Source organism: Emys orbicularis, chromosome 2, assembly GCF_028017835.1.
Source record: "Emys orbicularis isolate rEmyOrb1 chromosome 2, rEmyOrb1.hap1, whole genome shotgun sequence".
Classification (NCBI taxonomy): domain Eukaryota; kingdom Metazoa; phylum Chordata; order Testudines; family Emydidae; genus Emys; species Emys orbicularis.
The window spans coordinates 283,710,071-283,737,899 of record NC_088684.1 but is presented as its reverse complement, the minus strand read 5'-3'; the positions used below and the strand labels follow the sequence as shown (position 1 = coordinate 283,737,899).

At 41.9% G+C, this 27,829-nt stretch overlaps 1 protein-coding gene across 1 annotated transcript in view; it reads right to left on the bottom strand.

Annotated features, from left to right (window-relative positions):
• The window catches only part of XYLB (xylulokinase), a 148,176-nt gene that overhangs the window by 83,896 nt on the left and 36,451 nt on the right, over positions 1 to 27,829 (bottom strand). Inside the window, exons 14-15 of the mRNA XM_065399155.1 lie at positions 24,451 to 24,524; positions 4,793 to 4,889 (exon numbers count right to left, since the gene is read on the bottom strand). Coding sequence (XP_065255227.1) covers positions 4,793 to 4,889; positions 24,451 to 24,524 — 171 coding nt within the window. The remainder of the gene's footprint in view (positions 1 to 4,792; positions 4,890 to 24,450; positions 24,525 to 27,829) is intronic.

The window sequence follows — 27,829 nt, the reverse complement described above, 5'->3', positions numbered from 1 at the left end:
AAGTAAAGGTCTTATCCTACTTCTATTGATGTTAATGTACATTTTATAATTGACTTCCATGGGAACAGGATAAGCTTCTAAGAGGGTAATCAAGTACAGTACAGATTGCCTGATCAGTTTGAACCTACTGACACTTTTAAAGCAGCTGTGATTATCTGTGTCAGGAGGCTACATACACCATAATTTTCACTATAAAGGTGCCATGGGTTTTGGTTTCAGAGGACATATAAGAGGTGCAGGGCTTTATCATCAGACAGGTCTAGGATCTGACAGGTCTAGGATCTGATCTCTGAACTCCTAATTGTTGAGCAGAAATTAAATTTCAGAGGGGATGGCCATAAAAATAGAGAAGTGACAAAACAGAAGACTTTTCTAGTACAATCAAAACCCAGAGAAAAAAGGGAACACAAAGCCTTCACCTGATCTCTGCAGATCACTGAATTAGAGGATATAAAGAACAAGAGCAGGGCAAACTTCATTTGTTTGTTCCGGGTTGGCAACACTCTACCTACCCATCCAGTAAATAATCATAACAGGATATAGTGTGTTGCTCAATCATTTCCCTTGAAATCTGATTGAAAACAATTGAAAAAACTATAACACAATGACAAACACATTAAAGCCTTTAAATCATGATTTATACAAGGTCTAACTTTTCTCACAAGTATCATCTGGTGACTGTCAGTTTTAAAAACAGGGTTGAGACACAAAAAATATATATCTTGGTTTCAGTAAAAAAAAAAAAAAAAATCATGAGATGGAATCTACCGCCCTCTCCTGGTAAATAAACAAATTGTATACAGAAATCTGTACATGTGCACACGTGAACATATACACATGGCAAGTACAGGGTTGTTTTAAGATTGTTGCAATTAGACTTTTGCCAAAGATTTTTTTAAATATGAAATGCACCTAGAGTTTTAGATAGGTGCAACTGGAAACACAACTAAATAAACAAACTCTGATTTCTCAGTGTCACTATGTTTTTTCTACTACAGAACCAGTTTCTAGAAAGAAAAGAGATTTTCAGTTTTCCTATAAAGCTGATAAATTAATTCATAAAATGAAATTAAGTTATAATAGATTATCCAATGTTTATATTGTTTATGTTACTCATCCATTAACTCTAGCAGACAGGAAATATCCTTAAACAAGTTTCCTTCAAACTCCAAAGTTTTCGGGTTTATCCTTTCTGGCTTATCCATCTTCCATTGCATTTAAGATTACGGCCCAGATTCTTGGGTTCAACCAAGCTGCACCTGACACAGGATCTGAGGGGCAGGGAAGGTCGGGATACAAAAATGGTTTTACATACTCTTTGTGACTCCCATATTCTGGGGCTGGATGGAGAAATTCTCAGGTAGCCAGCTAAGCCAGATTTCTGGTACATTTGTACCACCGAGAATTGGTCCCTATACATTTCAAAACACCATATAGAGGTGTATATTGTGGTTGATTATGTCAACCCCATCTCCTCCTAAGGCCTTGTTTAAATTGAGGAATTTGTCCCAATTCCAGGAATTAGCAGGAATTACCATTGTAGCTGCACTTGTGCAAAAGTGTAGATTAAGGAAAGCTGCAGTTTGCACTGATGCAACTACAGCAGTGGATATAAATCAACTCAATTCCTGGAATCTGGGCAAATCCCCCATATATACAAGGCCTAAATGTGCTATGGGATGCTGTATTTAAGGAACACAAGTGACTCTAGTTATATACCTCTTCCGAAAGATAAACAGACTTTTAAACACCTCATCAAGAATCACTACAAGAATAAAAACTGACAGCTACCAAAACAAACAAGAGAAAGAGTATCTTGTGTGCAGGGGAACTAAACATATTTATAGTACTATGATCATATCTGTACCCTAAAACACACTGTATTTTTTCCCATTTCAGAACTGTTTTACAAAAAAAAAAAAAAAAAAAAGTTGAGAGAGTGCCATCACTACCAAAATAGAGCATCACATTTAAATAAATAACAGCATTGAGGAAAAAAGCAGGAAATGCATAAAATTAGCAATAGGGGCCAGCAGTTCTTTTTAAACTCATCTTTTAGTTATTACATAGATGAAAGTTTATCTTGATGCAACAAAACAAGAATCAAAATGTTCCATAGCATCTGTTGGGAAGATACAATTCAAGGGACACTGTCAGGGCCGGCACTTGCATTTAGGCGACCTAGGCGGTCGCCTAGGGCACCAGGATTTGGGGGGCGGCATTTTGCCGCCACTGGCGGCAATTCTGCGGCAGGGGGTCCTTCCGCGCTCCGGGTCTTCGGCGGCAATTCTGCGGCGGGTCCTTCACTCGCTCCGGGACCCGCCGCCGAAGTGCCCCGAAGACCGGGAGCACAGAAGGACCCCCCCGCCACAGAATTGCCGCCGCCGACCGGGAGCGCGGAAGGACCCCCGCCTAGGGCGCCAAAAACCCTGGCGCCGCTCCTGGACACTGTCACACTCAGATATTATAAATAGTCATCTCAAGAATGAGGTATACATGGACATTTAAAATACAATGTATTTTAATGTTTCCACAAATAAGCAGGTGTGTTGTCTCCACTACACAGCATCTTTTTATTGTATTTACAAAGCAGTATTGTCAAATTTTACAATTTTTTTCATGAGTCTCATGATATTTGATGTTTTTCTTGAAGCCCCAGTTCCTAGAGTCACATTCTAACATAAAAATCTCAGCTTTCATTTTTAGAAAAAGGTTTTAGTCCTCATGGCTGTGGAGAACAGCTTGGAAACATGCCCCAAGTGGACCCTAAAGGTATATAAACCAGAAGGCAAAGAAAAAGATCCATATATATATATATATATATATATATATATATATATTATTATTATTATTATTTTTAAGCCAATCTCATGACTTTTGGGGACCTGACTTATAATTTTGGAATGTTTGGGTTGACAACACAGACACAGTGCCTAGCACAATGGAGTCCTGATCCCTGACTGAGGCATATAGATGCTGCCTCAACACAAGTGATAACAACACAGTATAACATGTATGTTGGGGTATATTCAGCTGGAGGGAGTGGGGGAGTTATGTTGTAATAAGCTAAAGTATTGCTTTAAAACAGAAGTCATGGGATGTTAAATCATCAAAAAAAGGCCAGACTAATGGAGGAGCGGTACTGCAGTGCAGGAGACCCAGGTTTTATTTCCAATCCAGCCTTTCAATTCAGTGTTGCCAAAGGGCACCCTGGAAGAAGGGGATGCTTTCTGTAGCTCAGCAACTACCCCTCTAGTTAATTGAAGAGCAACATTTGTAGGGTCTGACCAGGGGCCAATCCAGTCTGCCTCAGCAGGAGGACTGGGATTGCAATCCAAGGTTCAAGGGCAAGGGTGGGGCAGATCTAAATTCATAACAGCTGATATCAACTGAGACAAGGTGGGTGAGGTAATATATTTTATTGGACCAACTTCTGTTGATGAGAGAGAGACAAGACAACCAACAGAAGTTGGTCCCATAAAAGATATTACCTCACCCACCTTGTCTCTATAATATCCTGGGACCAACACAGCTACAACTGCACCGAATACAACAATGGAAGATATCAGCTGAGATGTTTTTGTGAAAAGTTCTTAGATTTGAATGTCAGATCTGGTGGGGAGGGCTTGGAGGCAGGTGTTCTTGGTACATCATATTTCCCCAACATGTGTAAGATAGCCCAAAGTCTATTGATCATTAGAGAATGTTAAAGGCCCATTTTTGCCTGACAGAGGTGATGATGACTTATGTTTACACCTTAATTTATGGAGAGAGTCTATTATGTTAATATTGAAGCTGGTGGCATCAGACATGCCTCCCCATCCCTATCACCCACTGCAATGTCCCCCTTTTAAATGTGGATCTACCACTAGCTTCTTCACCTGTCTCAAATGTGGCCTTTGTTTTTATATAAATCTTTAACTGTACCCTGCCAAGCAAACATACAGGCCATCCTGAGCCAGTCTGTTCTCAATTGTACTGATACCAAGGGATAACTGAGGGGTGGATTTTAATTATTTAGTTTTAAATGAATATTTAAATAATTATTTAGTTTTAAATGTTGAAAAAGGCATGCGTCTCCAAGATAAACATGGCAGAAAACAACAGGCAAAAACTTAAGCCTATGATTTTTTAATGTATTTACCTTTTCCTAAAATTTCCCATTTATTATTTACATTACAATACTTGCCAAGATTGGTGCTTCATTGTGCTAAATGCTGTACAAACAAAGTAAGAGAATGTTCCTGTCCTGAAGAGTTACAGTTTAAATAGACAAGACTGACAACGGGTGAAAGAAAGGAAATATCATTATCTCCAGTTTGCAGATGGGGAACTGAGGCACAGATAGACTAAGTAACTTGCTCAAAGTCACACAGGAATTCTTATGGCAAAGCCAGGAACTGAACACAGATGTATTAATCTCAAGTCCAGTGTCTTAACCACAAGACCATCCTTCCTCTCATTTAACAAAAATTCTAGTTTAAAAGTTATTAGTGAAGCCTAATACATTGAAATATCCAGGATACCTCAAGAAATAATCTACAGCCTGATTCTGAGAGACTCTCATCACCCCCAATTAAATCAGCATCTGCTAGAATCAGGCTCCTTTTTGCATAGTCAAGAATGGCATTTAACAAGAGCCTAAGTCAAAACTCACATCAGTTTCAGGACCTGTCAGGCAAGATAACAACCTTACCATCTGCATTACAGTCAGAACCACTCTTTTAGTGCTTGGTATGAGATTCCATTGCCTCTGCTGTTTTTTTGTTTGTTTGTTTTTAATCACACTTACTGATTTTATATCCCAGCTTTTCAGCATGAATCCTCTTGGCCATGAACTGTCCTTCGATCAATGCTCGTATCTCCATCTCCTTTGGAAAGTCTGGAACCTGTATCAGAGGAATACATTAAATTAACATGCACCTTATGTAGTAAACAACACAAGGTTGGGGTCTGGTTCATTATCCTTGTCTTCACCCTGACGCCTGCACCCAGAACTCTGCTTCTATTCTTCAATCACATACATACAGCACTTCTAGAAGCTCATGACAGACAGAATATAGCCCATAACCTTGGCACTCTTGGCAAATCCTGAAATCAGTGCATGATGGGGAGTGTTTCTAATGTCAGTTGTAAATTCTTCTACATTTATTCTTCAACACCAACAGCTGCTTATGAAATTCGCCTCAAGTACATTATCTCCTCTGGGGTACATTAGAGAAAATTCAGATGTACTAAGTAATGTCATACACAGAAGAGTTTAAATTTGTCCTTTTGTCTACAAAAAAAAGGAAACAAAAGTTAATCCTTTTCACTGATTCGTTCACTGTGGTAAAGAGCGATTACTCCCTTGTAAAAACCGGTTATTTACCTTACAGTAACCATTGTTCTTTGAGATGTTCTGTGAATGTGGATCTCACTCATGGTGCGTATGTGCCCTCTGCACAGGAGTTTGGCAGTTTTATCAGTTCTGTCCACTATGGATCACATATGCGTCTTTCACACCCTTGGACTCCCTTCCCCAGGGTGTAAGGGATAGATCCTACCATTCAGTTCCTTCACCACCCAGAATACAGATTAAGAGTCTCTGAGTGGCAGGGATGGAGGGAGTTGTGGGGAGAATGGTGAGTTATGGGATCCACATGCAGAGAACATCTTAAAGAATGACAGTTACTATAAGGTAAGTATCAGGGGGTAGCCGTGTTAGTCTGTATCTACAAAAACAACAAGGAGTCTGGAGGCTCCTAAAAGACTAACAGATTTATTTGGGCATAAGCTTCAGATGCATCTGAAGAAGTGAGGTTTTTACCCACGAAAGCTTATGCCCAAATAAATCTGTTAGTCTTTAAGGTGCCACCAGACTCCTTGTTGTTACTATAAGGTAAGTAATTGTGTTTTTTGTCTTTGAGTCTCTGTGTGTGAGGATCTCGGTCATGGTGTTTAGCTAACAATTTGGTTCCAAGCGGTGGGAGCTAGGAACTCATCTGAATAAAAATTGCAGAACTGCTTTCCCAACTTGTGCATTAGCTCCTGATGCTGACACCAGAGAGTAATGACTGATAAATATATGCATTGAGAACCATGTGACTGCTCTAGAGAGTTCCACAATTACTTTTCTACTGAAACATGCCACCAACATAGCCTAGGCTCTCATGGAATGAACAGTAACATGAACTAGAAATAGTCATTTTTAATATCATATGATATTCTAATACTGTCCACAATCCATTTAAACAGGCTTTGAGCAGAGATCAGGCTGGTCTACCTCTAGATGTACTGCCACATGTGATGAATAGTCTAAGAGATCTTCTGAATGGTCCTATAATACAACAGCCTCCTCTTAACATCCAATGTATGACGTTTAGATTCACTGGAAGATGAGTGACATGTTGGAAAAAATACAGGTAAACTGAATATATCAATTAACATGAAAGTCTGAAACCACTGTTGGAATAAATGTAGGGTGAGGGCTCAGTCACTATGTCTGCATGTAAAACCATGGGGGGTGGGGGGTGACATAAGTGCCTGAATTTCACTTACTCTTTATGCAGAAGAATAGCCACCAAAAATACAGCTTTAATAGATAAATGATGAAGGGAACAAGAGGACAGAGGCTCAAATGGAGGTTCCATTAGAGAGGTAAGAATTGGGTTTAAATCCCATGAAGCTAGTATCTTTCTTACTGGCAGAAACATCTGCAATAGATTCTTATGGAAGAGACCTGAACAGGCAGATGACAGGCCCAAAATCACTGCCAAGTAAATTATAATGAAGCTGAAAGATAAACCAGATAGTCCAGAATTACTGGAATGGATGATTGAAGAGTGTCACATTGTTTTGCCCTGACCCCTGTGGAAAAACACTTCCACCCTATATGATTTTCTAGTTGAGGGTTTTCTGCTTTCTGAAAGGATTCTCTGGGTCTCTGCTGAACACTCCATACCTGCTGACATTAGCCAGAGACTCTCCATGCCATCAGATGGAGAGATGTTTAATCTGGATAAAGCATGAGTGATGGTCTATACTATTACATTCACCACTTTTATAAGACTATGATAAATTTTGTACAAAGTATGCCTTGTGAAGTATCATTTGAAAACTCATAATCTGCTGAACATTATTGTCCTGATAAAATATGTGTTATCAGCACTATATGTGAAGTTAGAAGATTCTATTATGTATCCTTGCTGTAACATGCTCAAAGTTTAAGAAAAGAAGGCCCAAACCAGTTTTTCAGAACAAAGAACAGACTAACACCCAGCCAGGTGTTAAAGAGCTATCATTTACTTAAGCAGTCATTCTCCAGTAATGGGAAGGTGTGAACAAGAAATCTACATTTCCTCTCAATGACAGTTCAACCTTCACCTCCACCCAGCTGGGGATAATCCTCAAAGAGGGGGGAGTGGTATAAGAATGAGACACAGTGGCCTCCACTTCATCTCTCTCCTCCTTCATCCCTGCTCATGTCATGAACGACTCTCAAAGAACTGAACTGGGGGGAGGGGTCTCAGGCTGAAAGGAGACCCACCCTGTGAAATTTACTGCAGCGTATGGTGAAACAAAACCTTTTGCTTTTAAGTTCACTTAGCTTGTTAAGTTAGGTACTAGCTTGTGTTTTACCCTTTTATTTTCTTTTGTAACCAATCCTGACTTTTATGCATCATCACTTGTAATCACTTAAATTCTATCTGTCTGTAGTTAGTAAACTTATCTTTTGTTTTATCTTAACCAATGTGTTTTGATTACTGTGTGTGGGAAACACCATTTCGGATAACAAGGCTGGTTCATTATCATTTTTCTTTGATGAAATGACGGACTTTCTGTGAGCTTGCATTGTTCAGTAGATTGCTGGACAGTATAAGACTCACATTTCTGGGAGACAAGGCTGGCACTAAGAATGTGCGGGCATTGCCCTGTATATAATTAAAGAGTGACTGGTCAGAGTGCTCATGTATTTAGCTGGGAATGAATTTGCATGCTGAAGGCTGTCTGAGTAGGCCAGGAAGAGAAGGTTACTCACTTTGTGCAGAAACTGAGGTTCTTCGAGATGTGTGTCTTTGTGGGTGCTCCACTTCAGGTGCTGGAGCCGTCGATCAGAGATTTATGGTAGTAGTGTCCGTGTGGGTCACGCGTGCGCAGTAGGTGTCTTGCGGTGCTGTTGGTGCCGCGTCTAGTGCATGCACGACCCAAGCCCTCCAGTTCCTTCTCTACCGTAGAGTCCTAGCAGCAATCTCCAAAGTGAGAGGAGAAGGATGGGTAGTGGAGCACCCACAGGGACACACATCTCGAAGAACCTCAGTTACTGCACAAGGTGAGTAACCTTCTCTTTTTCTTTGAGTGCTATCCCTGTGGGTGCTCCACTTCAGGTGACTGTAGAGCAGTGCTCCTCAGAAGGCAGGAGGGACTTGGGGTTCATTTGAGTTGTAGAGGTAAGTATGGTTAGGCCAACTATGGCATCAGCTCTGGAGTCTTGAGTGAGTGCATAATGCTCAGCGACTGTGTGGACAGAGGCCCAAGTGGCTGCCCTACAAATCTCTATTATTGGAAAATTGTTGAAGAACGCAATCAAGGTAGAAACAGATCATGTGGAATACACTCTGAGGTGCGTAGGAGGATCCGTGTTCTGAATACGATAGCACCGATGAATGCATATGGAGATCCATTTAGACAATCACTGAGTGGATATTGCGCAGTCTTTCGAATGCATGATAATAGAAACAAAAAGTCTAGGAGATTTTCAGAACGGTTTGGTCCTTTCCAGGTAAAACATTAACGCCCGTCTAACATCCAATGTATGCAAAACGGCCTCCATTGGAGTACCATGAGGCCTGGGATAGAATGTGGGAAAATGGATTGGTTGGTTCATATGGAAGGCTGATATTACTTTCGGTAGGAATTTTGGGTGCAGACGTAGCGTGACCAGTAGCATGAAGAATATTATGTAAGGAGGTTTGGCCATGAGTGCCCTGATCTCATTCACTCCTCTGGCAGAAGTAATGGCGAACAGAAAGGCCACTTTCATGGATAAATGCAGCAGGGAACAGGTGGCTAAGGGTTCAAATGGCGGTGTGGTGAGGCATTTCAACACCAGATTGAGGTCCCAGGTTCACAAACTTCTGAGTATATGTTCTGGAGACCTGTGAGGAAGCATTAAGTAATTGGGTGTGCAAAGATCAAGTTCCCGTCAATCTCAAGATGGAACGCAGTAATGGCCGCAAGATGGACTTTGATTGAGCTCGTTGCTAAACCTGATCGTTTCTGCTCCAGTAAGTATTCCAACACTAATGGTAGTGGTGCTGTGGAGGCCATCAAGTGTTTTTCTTGACACCAGGAGGAGAATCTCTTCCATTTTTGAAAGTAAGTATTATCTTTTAGTCACTTTTCTGCTGTTTAGTAACACATGTTTAACTTGTTCCGAACAGGCTAGTTCACCATCATGGAACCATGTAGGAGCCACGCTTGTACGTGGAGTTTCTCCGGATGCAGGTGAAGAGTGTGACTGTTGTTCTGAGACAGCAGGTCCGGACAACGAGGGAGAGTTCGAGGGGCACATACCGCCTTGCGCATCAGGTAAGGGTACCATGCTTGTCTGGGCCATGTCAGGACTATGAGGATAACCTTGGCCTTGTTTGTTCGTATCTTGTGTATCACGTGTGATATCATTGGAACTGGTAGGAAAGCGTACATGAGTTGTGCATCCTCTGTGATGAGAAAGGCGTTCCCCAGTGACCAGGATTCCACCCCCGCTCTTCAGCAGAACATTGCGCATTTGATGTTCATTGGGGATGCAAACATGTCGATGAGGGGAGTGCCCCCCGCCGGAAAATGGAGAGCAAGACTCTCCCATTCGTTTCCCATTTGTGGTCTCGAGAGAAGTACCCGCTTAGTGTGTCCGCCATCGCATTCTTACAGTCAGCAAGGTAGGAGGTCGAAATGTTTATGTTGTGGTGTATGCACCAGTTCCACGGTTTCATGGCTTCGGTGCACAGTGAGTGAGATTGAGTGCCCCCTTGTCGATTGATGTAAAACATGCAGGCAGTGTTGTCGGTCATGATGCGAATGGATTCGTTCTTTATGTGCAGTAGGAAGTGTCTGCAGGCATTGTGGACCGTGCGTAGTTCTAGTAGATTGATGTGTAACTGAGTCTCCGCAAGAGACCATTTGCCTTGAACCGTGTGCAGGTGCATATGGGCACCCCAGCCTATCAGTGAGGCGTCTGTCATGATTATTGCTGATGGGGGTTCCTGTTGAAACGGGATGCCCTTGCATACATTTTCTGGTCTTATCCACCAGTGTAGAGAGTTCAGGACACGGGGTGGTACTGTAAGTCGTTCGTGCAAGCTGTGCTTGTTGGGTATGTATACCGAGCTCAGCCAGCCCTGTAGGCAGTGCATATGTAGTCCTGTGTGTCATACCATGAACGTTGTGGCTGCCATGTTTCCTAGCTGTTACAGGACAGGACTAGCCAGTATTTGGGGGCTGACTCTTATCTCTGAGATAAGGTTGGTCAGTGTTGTGAATCTGTTCAGGGGCAGGGATGCCTTGGTTTCTATGGCATTGAGATGTGCCCCAATTAAGTCCAGTTGTTGGATAGGGATTAGAGTGGATTTTCATTCATTTATCTCTAGCCCTAGATCCCTGAATTGTGTGATCTTCGTCTGGACTGAGTCCAGTGCTTCTTGTTGAGTTGGGCCTTTGAGAAGGCAATCATCCAGGTAAGGGAAAATCATTATTCCCTGTTTGCATAGATGTGCCACTACTACACTAGGGTTTGAAGAAAACTCTTGGTGTAGTGGATAGGCCGAAAGGTAGTACTCTGTACTGGAAGTATTCATGTCCTACTGTGAAATGCAGGAATTTCCTGTGAGTGGGGTGCATAGTAATATGAGAATAAGCATCTTGGAGGTCGAGTGCTGAAAACTAGTCCCCCTTTTGCAGCACTGGAAGTATCATGCCCAGGGTCACCATTTTGAACTTTTTACTGCGTACGAACTTGTTGAGTTTCCTGAGATACAAAATAGGTCTCCATCCCCCCCTTCTTCTTCTGGGTCAAGAAGTAGTGGGAGCAGAACCCCTTCCTCGTGTATTATGAAGGTACTCATTCCATGGCACCTAGTTGTAGATGATCGACTTATTGTCGTAACAGGTGCTTGTGAGAAGGGTCCCTGAAGAGGGATGGGGAGGGGGGCCGTATAGGCAGTTGGGAGATAAAGGGGTACGATATCTAACACCCGTTGGTCCGTTGTTATTGACATCCAGATGTGGTAGAATGGGCGAAGGCAGTGTCCAAAGCATGGGAACAGATCAGGTGAAAGCATTGCCTGGTGAGGGAGCTCGTCCAGACCCTCAACCAAAACTTCAAAATTGTGGCTTGGGCAGAGCCGATTGAGAAGTCAGCCGTTGAGCTTGAGGTGTTCTCCATCGCTGCGACCATTGGTGATGTCTTTGGTTCTCGTATTGTCACTGTTGTTGCTGTCAGTTGGAAGAGGAATCCCTGTTCCTCTGATAAGGTTGGTATCATCTTCTCTTCGCAGGTGGAGTGTAGATCCCCAAAGTGCGAAGGGTGGCTCGGGAATCCTTCATTGAGTGGAGCACCTCGTCTGTCTTGTTCAAAAAGAGCTTCTTTCGTTCAAAAGGTAGGTCCTCTACCTTGTTTTGGAGTTCCTTAGGTATGCCAAAAGATTGCAACCAGAATGCCCAGTGCATGACTACAGCCGTGGCCATGGTTCTGGCTGCCGTGTCCGCAACATCCAAAGATGCTTGGAGGGCTGTTTTAGCTAAGAGTTGACCCTCATTTACAATGGCCTGGAATTGTGATTGTTTCTCCTCAGGGAGCTCCACTGTGAATGAGCTGAGTTTCCCATAATTATCGTAATCGTATTTGATCAGCAAGGCCAAATAGTTGGCGACTCAGAATTGTAGTGTCGTTGAGGAGTAAATTTTTCGTCCGAAGAGGTCGAGCCTCCTGCGTTCTTTGTCATGTGGGATCGATTGAAACTGTAGTTGTTTGCCACGTTGGTTAGCAGTGTCGACCACCAAGGAGTTGGGAGGCGGATATGAGAAGAGGAAATTCATCCCTTCGGTGGGGACATAATACGTTCTATCTCCCTTTTGCATGTTGGCAGAATTGAGGCCGGTGTCTGCCCGACTGTCTCTGCTGGATCGCATCATTGATGGGCGGAGCAATTTTGGAAGTGAATGAAGGTTGTAAGATTTGTACCAGCTTGTGTTGGTTTGTCTGCACTTCCTCCATTGGGATGTCCTGGCTTTGGGCAACCCACTTAAACAGTTCCTGGGACTGTTTTGAAGTCATCCGCCGAGGTAGGCAGGAGTGGCATGATTGCTTCATCCGGGAAGGAGGAAGAATTGTGAGCAGGAGATGTCGCTTCCTGATCAGTGGCTGTTTCTGTGTTGTCCCCAACATCCTGAGCCTCCGTTGGTTGCGGGATGGGAGATGTGGGATTAGACTTCAGCTCGCCTCTGAGCCGTGGGTGGCCTGGATTGGGGGCCCCGGTAAGTTGCCCAGAGTTCCCAAAATGCCCATTGCATTGGGAAGGCCATCTGTGTATACATCCATGGTGGTCCATTACCACGGTTGGGCCGACTGGTTATAAGAGTATTTAGGACCCATCTGGCTCCAGGTTAGTCGTCAGTCTTTCGGTAATGAGTGATGCGGTGAGAAAGCGCATGGTTCCTGCACATCATCATCATCATCACTGGACAAGTGTACCATACCATGAGAAGTATGGGGATCTCTTCTGTAACTTAAGGGAGAGCCCTCAGTACCGAGTAGTGGGGACTGAGGTGCCGAGGACACAGCCAAGTCTCTCTGTTGCACTAATTTCTGTGGCAGTTCTGATGTCAGTGCCGATGGGGGCGCTCTCGTTGGTGCTGTCAGATGTGGTGTTGATTTAGTCGGCACGGTCGGTGCCAACTTGGTTTTCTCAGCCAGTGCCGACTGCAATGTCAGTGCCGGGGGGCGGAGGCATGGTGCCTGAGGAGACGCTCAGCACCGGGTCCCTAACCCTAACCCTAAATTGCTGCTACTACTGACAAGTATTTTGTGAATACTTAAGGTATAGCTAAAAGGCCAAATGGAAGGACTCTGAACTGATAGTGACTGAGTGATATCACAAAGTGAAGAAACTTCGTGTGCAATGGATATAACAGCATATGAAAGTATGTGTCTTGCAAGTTGAGGGTACTGCACCAGTCCATGGGATCTAGAAGGAGTATGATAGATGCAGGAGTCACCATGCAAAAGCTGGTGCACACTACATAAGCATTAAGAAGTCCCAGTTCTAGTATGGGCCACCAACCCTCTTTCTTTTTTGGAATAAGCAGAATAAAATCCTTTTCTGTTGAAAGCTAACAGCACTGGCCCTATTGAGCTCAACTCCAGCAGAGAATCTATTTCTTGCTGCATTTGACTCATATGAGATTGGTCCCTGAATAGGGACATGGAGCGTGGGGTGCCACAGGAAGGTGTGGAATGAAGTTGGAGGGTATACCCCTCTTGGATGACCTAATGCTCTGATGTAACTGCAGTTTAGGCTTCCTTGGGGAAAAAATGTGGGAACAAAAATGAGGGAGGAAGGTGTAACTCTGCAAATTCTAGTCTGGTATCCTCAACTGAAACATCAAAATTGCTGCTTCTGAGACTAAGATCGTTGGCTGCCAAATAGTGAGGGTGGGCTCTCTCTTTTGGAACCTCAACCTCTTTCTCATCTGATCCTACTGTTTCTTATGATAAAAATACAAAGAAGTGATCGGCTGAGATGTCCATCTAGAATAAAACTGAAGTTTAGAATGCTTCCTCCTAAAATCTGGGAACTAAGTATAGATTGAGAGTCTTTCAAGGAGTGCAACGTTTCATCCATTTTTTTTAATTAAAGAGATCCTTTGCATCAAATGCAAAGCCCTGCACAGTTGTTTAGGCCTCCTCAGGGAGTCCCAAATGAGATATCCATGAACCTCTTCTCCTTGTAAATCCTACAGCCATTGATCTAGCTCATGTCAGCAGAGTCCAGGGCTGTTTGTAAAGAGGTCTTAGCAATGAGTTTTCCCTCTGAACAAATTGATTTAGATTCCTCTTTCAGATCTGCAAGTAGCTTATCTAAGAATTTTGTTGCTCTATCCCATTAGATATAATTATACTTCACCAGCATAGTTAGATAATTTGTAATTATAACCTGAAGAGAGGCAGAAGAATAAACATTTTGACCAAAAAGATCAAATTTTGGGGAGTCTCGGGGGGGGGGGGGAAGATAGCTCAATGGTTTGAGCATTGGCCTGCTAAACCCAAGGTTGTGAGTGACAATCCTTGAGGGGGCCACTTAGGGATCTGGGGCAAAAATCTGTCTGGGGATTGGTCTTGCTTTGAGCAGGGGGTTGGACTAGATGGTCTCCTGAGGTCCCTTCCAACCCAGATATTCTATTCTATGATTCTTAGAAGGGACTGCAATACCTCCCACTTAGACATTTCATTAATTGCAGTAACCACTAGAGATTATGCGAATAGAAATATTCAAATCCTTTTGGTGGGACTTGATATTTGCGTTCAGCCCTCTGAGGTTGCTATGATGGATGCTGGAGTAGCCCGTAAGTTCAAGGATTTGAACACAAGTTCAATAATTGGAAGAGATATTCTACTTTATACATCTGGTTGAAGATGATCAAATAGCTTGTATGTTTTCTTTTGAACAAACTCCAAGGGAAATGATCACTGCCATTCTGTCAGGAGTAATGACCTGCAGCTAGCCTGCTTACATACTAGCTTAACCCCCAGGCAACCTAACGAGCACAGCTGACCTGTAGTAGGCTGCCCCACCTGACTGGCTGGAAGAGTCAGCAGACCAGCTCTTAAGCCCAGCAGCAGTAGTACAGTGGCTGCTCAAAGCATTCATCTGTGGCTGCATTAGCTTCTGCTCCTGCCTTGTACCAGTTCCACTCCTATCCTATGCCAGCCCTGTTCCAGCCCCGCTCCTGCCTCAGACCCAGCCCTGCTCCTGCCTTCCCTGACTCCAGGTAACCCAGCTCCTATTCCTGGCTCTCACTCTGGTTTGATGCTTGGCTCTGGCATTCAGCCTCTGACTCCAGTTCTGATCTCTGACTTTGATTCCTGACTCTGGTTCTGGCTTGACTCTGGGATCAAGCATTCGGTCTCTGACTCTGGTTCTGACCCTTGGTTCCATTTCCCAGCTCCCAACTCCTGCTTCAACCACTATGCCTGACTCCCCACATTCCAGTCCTTAACACATTCTCTTTAACAGCTCCTGATAAGCTTTAAAATCATCTACAATTGTGGGAACACACTGGTTGGGTTAATGAAGTCCTCAAATCATGATTTAAAGACTTCAAGTTACAGAGAATCCACCATCTATACTACTTTAAACCTGCAAGTGACCTGTGCTCTATGCTGCAGAGGAAGGTGAAAACCTCTAGGGTCTCTGCCAATCTGACCCAGGGGAAAATTCCTTCCTGACCCCAAATATGGCAATCAGTTAGACCCTAAGCATGTGGGCAAGACCCACTGGCCAGACACCTGAGAAAGAATTCTCTGTAGTAACTCAGAGCCCTCCTCATCTAGTATCCCATCACTGGGCATTGGAGATATTTGCTGCTAGCAGTCACAGCATAGCTACATGTCATTATAGGCATCTCATCATACCATCCCTTCCATAAACGTATCAAGCTTAGCATGGAAGCCAGTTAGGGGTTTTTTGCACCCACTGCTCCCCATGGAAGGTTGTTCCAGAACTTCACTCCTCTGATGGTTAGAAACCTTCATCTAATTTCAAGCCTAAACATGTTGCTGGTCAGTTTATATCCATATGTTCTTGTGTCCACACTGGTGGTTAACTTAAATAACTTCTCTCCCTCCCTGGTATTTATCCCTCTGATGTATTTGTAGAGAGCAATCATATCTTCCCTCAACCTTCTTTTGGTTAGGCTAAACAAGCCAAGCTCTTTGAGTCTCCTCTCATAAAGTAGGTTTTCCATTCCTCAGATCATCCTAGTAGCCCTCCTCTGCACCTGTTCCAGTTTGAATTCATCTTAAACATGGGAAACCAGAGCTGCACACAGTATTCCAGATGAGGTCTCACCAGTGCCATGTATAATGGACACTTCCCTATCTCGACTGGAAATACCTCACCTGATGCATCCTAAGGTTGCATTAGCCTTTTTCACAGAGGCATCACATTGGTGGCTCATAGTAATAATAATATAATCAACCCTGGTCTTTCTCCTCGTCTGTCACTTCCGACTGATAAATACTGAGCTTATAGCAAAAATTCTTGTTGTTAGTCCCTACATGCATGATCTTGCACTTTGCACTATTAAATTTCATCCCATTTCTATTACTCCAGTTTTCACGGTCATCCAGATCTTGTATGATATTCCAGTCCTCCTCCATGTGTCATCCACAAATTTTATTAGCACAACTTTTTGTGCCAAGGTCAATAATAAAAATGTTAAATAAGATTGGTCCCAAGACCAATCTCTGAGGAATTCCACTAGTAACCTCCCTCCACCCTGACAGTTCACCTTTTAGTGTGAGCCGCTGTAGTCTCCCCTTTAACCAATTCCTTATCCACCTTTCAATTCTTATATTAATCCCAATCTTCTCTAATCATTATAATTTACCATGTAGAACTGTATCAAATTACTTACTGAAATCCAGATAGATTAGATCTACTGCATTACCTTTGTCTAAAAAAAATCAGTTATCTTCTCAAAGAAGGAGATCAGGTTGGTCTGGCACGATCTCCCTTTTGTAACACCATATTGTATTTTATCCCAATTACCATTTACCTCTATGTCCTTAACTACTTTCTCTTTCAAAATTTGTTCCATGACCTTGCATTCAATTGAGGTCAAACTAACAGGCCTGTAGTTTCCCAGATCATTTTTTTCTCCTTTCTTAAAAATAGGAACTATATTAGCAATTCTCCAGCAGATAATGCTGCACTTCTGATGAGCAAGACATCTCTAAATCAGTTAGAATCCTATAGTCCATGTGTGACATATCAGGGCACAGTTCAGACCAGTGGGGACTGTGTCAACCCTGCCCTGTAAACTTGGGTGCCTTACAATGCCTTGCTGGTAGTGGCTCCCACCTGGGCTGCTCACAAACAGCCTTCCAGCATGCAAGCCACACCCTGAGTGTCTGTGCATAACTGCAACCTGCCAGTTACACCCTGGCCCTCACCAGCCTTGGTTATATTGCAGGATGACCTCAACACCCCCTCAGTCCCAGATCTTCCCCCAGAAATATATGTCCTGTACTGTCCAGCCCTCTCCTGGACATTACAAATATATTAAGTCCATTATTCCTTTAAGGGAATAATGTGCCAGCTTCTTACCTTAATAGTCACAGACACTTCAACTTAAATATACTGGATTAGATAAAAGAGTAAAACAAGTTTACGAACTACAAAGAGATAGATTTTAAGTGAGTATAAGTAATGTATTAGCAGGACTGTTGTAAGTAAGACACGAGAAGTAATTCTTCCACTCTACTCCGCGCTGATTAGGCCTCAACTGGAGTACTGTGTCCAGTTCTTGGCGCCACATTTCAGGAAAGATGTGGACAAATTGGAGAAAGTCCAGAGAAGAGCAACAAACATGATTAAAGATCTAGAAAACATGACCTATGAGGGAAGATTGAAAAAATTGGGTTTGTTTAGTCTGGAGAAGAGAAGACATGATAACAGGACATGATAACAGCTTTCAAGTACATAAAAGGTTGTTACAAGGAGCAGGGAGAAAAATTGTTCTTCTTAACCTCTGAGGATAGGACAAGAAGCAATGGGCTTAAATTGCAGCAAGGGAGGTTTAGGATCGACATTAGGAAAAACTTCCTGTCAGGGTGATTAAGCACTGGAATAAATTGCCTAGGGAGGTTGTGAAATCTCCATCATTGGAGATTTTTGAGAGCAGGTTAGACAAACACCTGTCAGGAATGGTCTAGATAATACTTAGTCCTGCCATGAGTGCAGGGGACTGGACTTGACCTCCTGAGGTCCCTTCCAGTCCTATGATTCTATGAGGCATAAAAGAAATGATTACAAGAAAAATAAAGATAAAACACTTACTAGCATCTACTTAAGAAATGATCTTAGTTGCAAGGCAAACTCTCTCACCACATGCTCCAGCAGATTACTAACCAAACTCATCAGATCAGGACCCCTCTCCCCAAGTCCAACTGCTGCTTTCTTTTGTCTTTTCAGGTATGGAGAATGCCATGGGCATGGAGAGCGAGGGGTGCCTTGGGGTGTTTGTCCCTCTTTTTTATAGTTTCAGTCCCCCTCTTGAAAAACATTTCTAGTTGAGACCGAGGAGACAAAGAGTGTATGACCATGTCTACACTACAAAATTATGTTGACCTAACTTATGTCAACATACAGACATCACAATTATTCAATTGCTTGTGTGTGTGCACTCTTGGCTCCTTGTGTCGGCAGTGCACATCTTCACTAGAAGCACTTGTATTGTCAGTATGGGGCATTGTGAGACAGCTCCTGAAAGCCATTAACAGTCAATATAAGCATCACAGTGTCGACACTGACACTATGTCGACCTAATTACATCAACTGTGACTCTATGCCACTCATGGAGGTGGTGTTACTAAATCAGCGTCGAGAGGCTGTTATGTTGGCAGGAGCCAAATTTAAGTGAAGACACTTCCACAGCTAGTTCAACACAAGGCAGCTTACGTCAATCTAACCCTGTAGTGTAGAGCAGGCCTCTGTCAAAAGATACTCCCCGCTGCTTTTTTTCACCAGTTTGAACTTCCTTTGTTTTCCCTCCCTGCTTGATGACTCTGTTTACTGCTTAAATGCAAATTAAGGCAAGCATACATACCTTCTTTTGTTTAGGACAGACCTGACTTTTGCCTGGGCTCGGTTGTGAGGTTTGGAACATGTGTTAATAACATCATATAAGGGAATCTTATAACTTCACATACAATGTTGCCACATATATTTTACTAGTACAATACTAACCAACAAATTATGAGTTTTCTAATGATACCTTACAAGTGATACTTTGTACAAAGATCATTACAATAGTGTGTAGGGTGTGAATACAAGGGTGTATTCTGTCACACCATGCCATCAAGTGTATGGACTGGGGGGGTCTGGAAGCAAGATTTGGCCATGCTGCTGAGATATCAGATCTGTGGTCATAGGAAGAAATCAGTACACTCCTCTGAAGAGGTGAAGGAAGTCTGGAAATCAGAATTATCCTCATGATATCTTGCCTCTTCTTCAGTATTACCCTCTTGAGTAGAATGAGGGAAAGGTGTAGAAGAGACCTATTCCCCAACTGAAAAGGAATGCATCTGATACAGACAAGATAACTACTCCTGGTGTCGAGCAGAATCTCAGGCAATCTCACTGTCTGCCCTTGAGACCAGATGCATCTCTTTGTGACCCCATGGAACGAATATTTTCTTCTGACAATAACATTTTCAGAGACTATTTGTGTAACTCCTCCCTGTCTTTGCTCAGTTGATCTGCTAGGTTGTTGTCTTTTCCTGCTAAGTGTAATGCTATTGAGTAAATGTTGTGAAGGACACATCGGTCCCATAGTGTTATAGCTTTCTTACACAGCTGGGAGGAACAAGCTCCTCACCATTTGTTCACATAAAACAGACAGCCTCTAGGAATCTTGCTTCTGGGAGGAAGGCTCTTCCAGATTAGGAATCTAAGATTGCCCCAAAGAAAGGGATCTTCTGTGGGGGGAAGATAATGTGATTTTTTTCCAATTTATTCCGAGTCCCAGCTTTTTTAAAAGGCTACTCATGTGGTCCATATTTATGGTCAAGGACTCTTGAGATAAAGCCTTTATTAGCCAATTGTCCAAATAGGGATATATGTGAATACCTGCCATCTTAACTGTATTGCTATGACTGTGCAGTGGAAGAAAAAGCCAAATGGAAGAACCTTGTTCTGATAACAATCTTCCCCAACCATGAAATGGAAATATTTGAGATGCGAAGGTCTGAGATACATATGTATGGAAGTATGCATCTTTGAGACAGAGTTCTGAACCAATCTTGGGTGGGTAAAGAGGGAATTGTGAAAGCATAAGTCATCATATGGAATCTGAACTTCCTGATGGAAGAATTAAATTTTCTGAAGTCAAAGATGGGCTTCAGTCTGCCATCATTTTTTGGGATCCGGAAGTACCTTAAATAAAACCCCTCCCCCTCTAAAGTCTCTCGGCACCTCCCTGTTGGTTCCTGCTTCTAGAAGGGAGAGAACATCTATTCTTACTAGGTTCTCGTGAGAGGAGTCCCTGAATAGGGAGAGAAGGAGTCAAATTGCATCGAATAGCATTTTGGCACTATTTCTGGGATCCATTTTTCATGGAGATGGCACTCTATTGATGGAAATAGTGGGAATATCTATCTCCAGAGGAAGAGTCAGAGGTTGATTGGAAATTGGATTGTAGCTCTCGCTCCCCCTGTCAAACCTGAGATCTATGGCGTGGTGCAGAAGAGGATGAGGCTGTCTGCCTTCTCTGGGGACAAAGCTTGTGGTTCCTTTCTCCTTTGTTGTTGCTGAGGAACAGGCTGCTGTTGTTGATAAGGGTACCTCTGGGTAAAATATAAGGAGAAAAGTGAAGAAGGATACTTCTGTCTGTGGTACAGATTCTAAGGCCAGAAGGGATCACTATGATCATCTAGTCTGACCTCCTGCATAACAGAAGCCATATCTGAAGACAGGAACTCCAAACCTTCTTGTTGTTGGAGGTTGATAGACACCAAGGGATCTGGCCATTGATCTAGGGCATCACGAGATCTTCTACACATGCACTAGTTTCAGGTGGTAGACCAGAAGACCTGAACTATGCAGGTCTCTTTATGGCAATGGCAGATGCCACTGCCCCTGAAACAGAGTCTGAAATATCATATGCAGCTCTTAATGACTGTTTGGCAACAAACTGTCTCTCTGTAATTAACAGCTTCACTAACTTTCTTTTCTATTCAGGAAGGTCCTTAGCAAAAACAACCATTTTTTCCCAATGACAGAACTGATATTGACACATCAGAGCTTGGTAGTTTAAGACTCTGACACAGAAAGTTGATGAGAAGATGATCTCCCTCCCTAAAGTGTCTAATTTTCCACCTTCCCTATCAGACAGAGCAGAATGCACCGGACCATATTTTTGCTTGTTGAACAGCTGCAGCCACCACCACCTGTGAGCTGGGAGCAAGGTGAGTGTGAAACAGCAAGAACCCTTCATAGAGCAGCTGCTTTTTTCAACATGACCAGACTCATAGCTGGATTAAATCAAATTATTTTAGGTGGCTTCAAAAGTACTTCCAATACTGGTAGAGTGATCTTTGAATTAGAAGGAGCCCCCAAGTTATAAAAAAAATAGATGAGAGATCTCTTTTATAGAGACTAATGGTATATTCAAACTGGAAGCCCTTCTAAAGACCAAGCCATGGAACTATATTGTATCATCAGACAGTGAAGATGCTATGCTATTCCTACATTATCACTTGGAGAGATTTGGTCTCCAGTCTCTAAATCAGTGTCCTGGAACTCTACATTGGTTCTTCTTCTGAAAAAGTATCTGGGACCACCACTGGAGATTGCTGGCTATACATGCTGATGTAGACAGATTTGGGGCCACCGAGAGGTCTCAGAGGGGATGACTCCCTTTATGACTACATATGTTCAGCTTCCTCATAATACCTAGGAGATGGCCAATAGGACCATCCAGCTCAAGGAGGACACTGCCAGTCTTGGCAGTACTCAGAATCAGCTTCTGTATCATGGAACCCACCTGGATATGGGTGTGTTCTGTGTGAGTATGGGTCATTGAGAATATATTTTTTGTAAGCAAAACAGAACCAAGTGGAAAGTAACCTGTCTATCTGACGCCACACTGGAGTATGCATCCAACCTCAGATCTGAGGTAGTTGGAGACAGTGACACTAGAGGTCTATGCAAACTTAAAAACTAAAAAAGGGGAAGATGATTTTCCCAGCGAGCCTGTAGGAGATGTAGGAGAGGGAAAAGACAGTTCAGGGAAGATCTGGATATGCTCCATAACCTCTTGTCTTTTCCCCATAGGGGAAAGCAGAGCAGGTGCCTCTATTGCTTCCCTTTTATTTTGTAATTTGTAGTGTCTTCTGGATCTGAGGCTATTTGAGGATCTGAGCCATGTATTGGGCTATAATTGTTAACTTTGGCACAGGTGGCTCCTCAGCACTGGAGATGATTTTTGGATTGGTAACACTCATATCACCTGCCTTATGGGATATACCAGGAGCCTCCAATTTAGACTTCATTTTAGGATTTGAGAATGACATTGGAATCAATCCCAAAGAATCTGAAAGGGATTCCAGACGGTGCTTGGACATAAAAATGGAGGCAGCATCACGCAATACCACTCTGCCCCGAACCAGGAGTCTGGGCTCTTTTGACAGGCCTGGCTCTGCTAACAGAGGCCAACACATGTACCATTCTGCTACTCTTGGTGACAACTTAGGATCTCTCAATATCAAGAGTTTTACTCTTTTCCCTGCATTGGAGGATAATTCATTTTGCAGAACTTTAGGTTGCTGATTGTTAGTTCTCAAAGGATGCAGACCTAACTTTACTCACAGAACCAAATTGATTAGCACCGGAGGGTCTGGCCACTAGGTCCTCCTGTAACAGAAGAATTGGTAGCCAGTTTTGCTGCTCCTTATGGGCTTTTGAAGTAAATGTGCTATATACTTTGCACTAAGAAAGAATGTGTCCTTCTCCTAAGAATGCTAGACACCTCATACGGGAGCTGGAGGCAAGGAAAACAGCAGGAAAAAAGGATTTCACTTAAAACCTGGTGGATTTCCCTTTGGATCCACCACAGAATCCATCAGACTGCACTGAGGTGCAGAACCTAAAGAGAGTCTCAACATATTAATAAATAAAATACTTTTATAAAATAAAATACTGTACTCTTAACTAACTATGGCACTATTTGATTAAAGAAGTGGATCCAAGTCCGATCTGGAAGGTTCCAATCCATCAGCAACTGCACATGGAAGGAATTGAGGTGACCAGTGTACCACACCCCCTGTTATAGCCTCACCTTCAGAATATTCAAAAACAGTGGGTGGGGAAGGGGGAAGGGCAGAAGAGGACATGAGAGCACTCCAACAGGACCTGCTACGAAACGTTCTATTATCAGAGCTGCAATGGCGGGAATGTGTAAAGGCCACTCAAAGAAAATATTTTTTCCTCCTTTAGTTATATACAATATGAGAAAGGCAACTAAAATAAGAAAACAGCCAGATACAAACCTGAGGCAAGCTACATTTCACAAATAATTATTTATCATCTGTAGCATTTTCCCATGCAATGTAATAACTGCCTATGATTTGGATAACAGTAAGAGAGAACTTTTCAACCACTTAATCAGTAAGAGTTTGAGATTGGTGAGGTTATAAAGACAGACTGTACCAACTTCTATTCACTCAACAATGATTAATCACAATTTCCAGTCATTATTAGTCTCATTAGCATCTTTACTGATAGACCTGATAAGCCAGTTAACATCCATTGCCCAAAAAAATTTATTCTATTTTCATTCCAATTTGATTTGGTCCAGTGTTTCATTACAGCCCACCACATGACTCTCAGACCGTTTGGATCGAGACAGAGAGGCGGGGAAAGTTCTTTACTTTGTATATTTAGGGGGAGCTGGCCAAAAAAAGTAACTTTTTAAAGGCCAAAATTTCAGTTCATCCTTAACCAAGCAATTATTTGTGCCCATAGTTTGTGCCACTAAGATGTGTGCACCTCTGCCTGTGTATGCAAATCAGGGACTTTGGCCTGGTCTACACCTACATAACTATGGCACTTAGGGTTGTGAAAATCTAACCCCCAGTGTAGTCGTAGCTAGCTCAACAGCAGATAGCTTCTGTCAGCCTAGCTAACTTTGTTCAGGGATGTGGTGTTCTTACAGTGACAGAAAAACTTGTTCCGTTGCTGTAGGCTGTGTTCCGCAACAATCCCCGTAGTTTAGACACTGCCTTAGAAAAGTGATTTGTGCCCACAGAAAATGGATGCCAGTGTACAAAACTCAAACCTTTAGTCTCAGCTGTGGCAACAGCCTATGTTAATCTAGCATTATTTGGTTTGCACTGCACTTTTCAGAGCACATCAAGTCCCCTAACCCAGGAGCACGATAAATAGGCGTTGGCCAGTTTATAATGAGCTAGTTGGGTTCAGAATCAGTACTGTGGATACCTCTAAGCCTGGGACACAGGCCAGAAAATGTCTTCAGAAAATCACTCTAAGGATCACATCAGTATATGAAATCCAGAAGGAATAACCATAGATGCAGAAGAGAACAAAGTTCTCAGGCCTTGGTGGGATGAGCCTCCTTTAAGTCATGAACACAACATGATTTACTACACTGTGTTAAATAGGTTATTACTACCTTGTTGTTGTCTCTGTTGAATCTGTGAATCCCAACAGCTTCAGGAGTAATCTCTATCACATCAAAATAGAAACCTTAAATCAAAGCAAATTAAAGATAGTCATGTTTTCTTCTGGCACAAAAAAGTATTAGTTTCAGCAAATGGCTAGAAAAATAACAAGTGTATATAATGCCCATAAGAGTACAGAATGGCAACAGAGTGAAGCAAGACAAAGTAATTTGATTTATTAGACAATAAATTTAAATTTTGAATAGCAATTTCCATACACAAAATAAAATCACAGAATGTTTCCTGACCAATTCCAGTCCACACATTCATTTAATTTATTCTATTTTCATTGATTAATAAGAATGTGTTTTTTAAAAGCATCTCTGACTCCAGGCACCTTTAATACTTCAATAGAAACACAAACCATATAATAAAAAAAGACAAATCCAGCAACTCAGCCTCACTAACAGAAAATTACCAACCAAATACACACGTATACAAATAGTGTACGTAGGTTACAATAAATCTTAGAGGTAGCATCAGTAGATACAGGACAAGTGGGAAAGGGAGAGACGAAAGGAAGAAGTGATAGGAAGCTAGGAGAAGGAGCACAGGCAAACTGGAAGGCTCTTGGTGTCAGATTTGATGGCTTTTTTAGACAGCATTAGAAGTTATAGATCAGGGATAAGAGGCAGAGAGGGTTTTCTAGATAGGAGCAATTTGAGAGAAAGGTCTGTTGCCACTTGTCAATGAATGAGATAAGGAAAAGAAAATGAGGATGGGGAAAGAAGAGCTGAGAAAGTCCAAGGAGTATCTTAGATGGTCAGCTGACTGGAACAAGGCCCTGTCTTATTTATTAGAATGCATACAAACACAGCTTTCGTCAACTTCACTAGGAGCTATCCAATACACTTATATGTGGGACAGTAAAGTTCAGGAGGGAAAATAAATATCCTCAAATATAAATCTTTTACAAAGTATAAATAGACAAACTATTTCAACTATTATTTTGATTCTCTGCATAATGGAAAATAGTTTTAATTCACTTAAATACGACACTGAGTACTGAAACACTGACTCACATTGGGAAAAGGTCTGATGTCTTGTCTACCCTAGAAAGGGTTTGCCAGTAGAGCTATATCCACATAGCCATACCAGCACACCCTCCAAGTACAGACACAGTTTATACAAGCAAAAGAGTTTTGTTGCCAGTATAACTTATGCGATTTCCCCAAACAAAATAAACTATACCTGCAAAAAAACTTTTTTGCCAAAATAAGTGCAAGCTGCAATAAGCTACAAGAGGGCTTTTGCCAGCATAGCTATGTTGGTTACAGGTATGGTTTTTTTCACACTCCTGGCAAATATTTCAGGTGTAGACTAGGCATGACTATCATGTAACATTGATACTAGTGCTTTGTTCACTTGCTCTGATTTGCTTACAACGTAACATTTCAATATTAAAAACGTCTGTGACACATGGCTAGAAAGGGTTAAACATCCTGCAAAATAAATAACCCTCAAAAGACATGTGGGGAGATAATGTTTTTGTGTATTTACAGATGTATGAGTAGGGTCGACAATGTAATCAACAGTCCCTGTCTATGCTGTATTCTGATAATTCAGAGATCAAAAGAACATCCTAGCATTTAAATGAATTGTAAACATGGGCTCTCTCTATACTCATCTCTCTTTGAGCTGTATAGCAAATAATCTGTGAATGGTGGAGGAACAAACAAATTACCTTATGTTAATTATATAGCTAAGTACCAGTGATGGATCTCCTTCAAAGTCATGCTAATTACCTTTTGAACTCCAACTTGTCAAAAAGGACATGAAATTGGATAAAAGATCCTTTGTTCCTGATTCTGTTATATCAGATCTGCTTAGGCTTCATCAGGGGAAGTTTGAGTCGCAAGACTGAGGTCCCAGTTATGCCAATATGCCCTGACTATGATATTTGGACATTGGACTATAATCTATGAACTATTTCTAAAAGAACTGTTTGCAACTACAAAGCTCACCATCTCTGCTATGAATCTGCACCTAAATGAATTGAACTCATATCTGTATGTATATTGATCTTTTAACCATACTCTCTCTCTCTCTTGTTTTTTAATAAAGTTTAGTTTGGTTAATAAGAATTGGCTGTAGCGTGTATTTGGGTAAGATCGAATATTCAATAACCCGGTAGGTAATGTTTCCGATACTTTGGGATTGGTAGAATCTTTTCTTTTATATGATGAAATAAGATTTACAGAAATTTTCATCATCTTTGACGTGGATACCTGGATGGAGGCCTGAGGCTTGATCACTTTAAGGGAACTGTGTTGTTTGGACTTCTGAGTAACCAGTAAAGTAATAAAGAATCTGTTTTATGCTGGCTTGGTAAATCTAAATATGGAATATCCACTAGCTGTATGGGGATTGTCTGCCCCATTCTTTGCAGTTCACCCTAATTGAGTGATCATAGTTGGCCCCCACTAGGACCCCGGTCACAATGTCATACTATGGTTATTAGTTATTTCACTGCTCGGACACCCATTGACTTTAATCAACTTTAGACATGACCCATGGCGAACAGTGAAAATTTTTATGAAAGCCTTTTTCATTCCCTAGACATTTTATTGCCCTCCATCTTCCTCACTATTACAGCTCTAGTTTTAAACATAAAGACACACCCTAGTACAGCTAGTTGAAACGTGGAATTTCTATTTTGTGGGAAATTTCAACATTTCAAAATTTGTTTTCATGCTGAATCTGGATGAAAAGAAATATTTTCAGAATTTCCTGCTAAAGGAAAATCTGAAAGGTTTTCATTTTGGAATTTCAAATTTTCATTTTATTTTAGGGTTTTTTTCATCTTTATATTTTCATTATTTTACACCATTTCATGACTACTACTGTCATGACATAATAGTTTAACTATTCTATTTTTTATTTCTTTTAAATCATTATGGGCAACTGCTATTTAGTGCTGATTTAAATCTCTCATCTTTTCTTGATCAAAGTGTCTCCTCTGTTTGTGTAATTATGAAACAGTTTGACACAAAATACAATGTATACAAAGTACACTAAGTGCTTAACTTATTCTCTAGATCAAACTGTGTCCTGTGTGTGTGGTAATGAAACAGTACTTTCCCATTTTCAGTTGCCAAGACAGCTTCCAGAATAAGATGCTGGTAGTGGCCACTCAAGACAAAGGCTAAAATGAAAACTGGTCTTCCAACAAAGTAGAATATATCTGGGTACATTTTGGGACTTTTTTCCCCCCCTCACTCTGGATTTCTTAACTCTTGGTCTTTATCACCACCCAAGTTTTCACTTCTACTACCTGTGAAATAATGATTGCATCCAAGCAAACCCTAGAGTTCCCAACTTTGTTAAGGT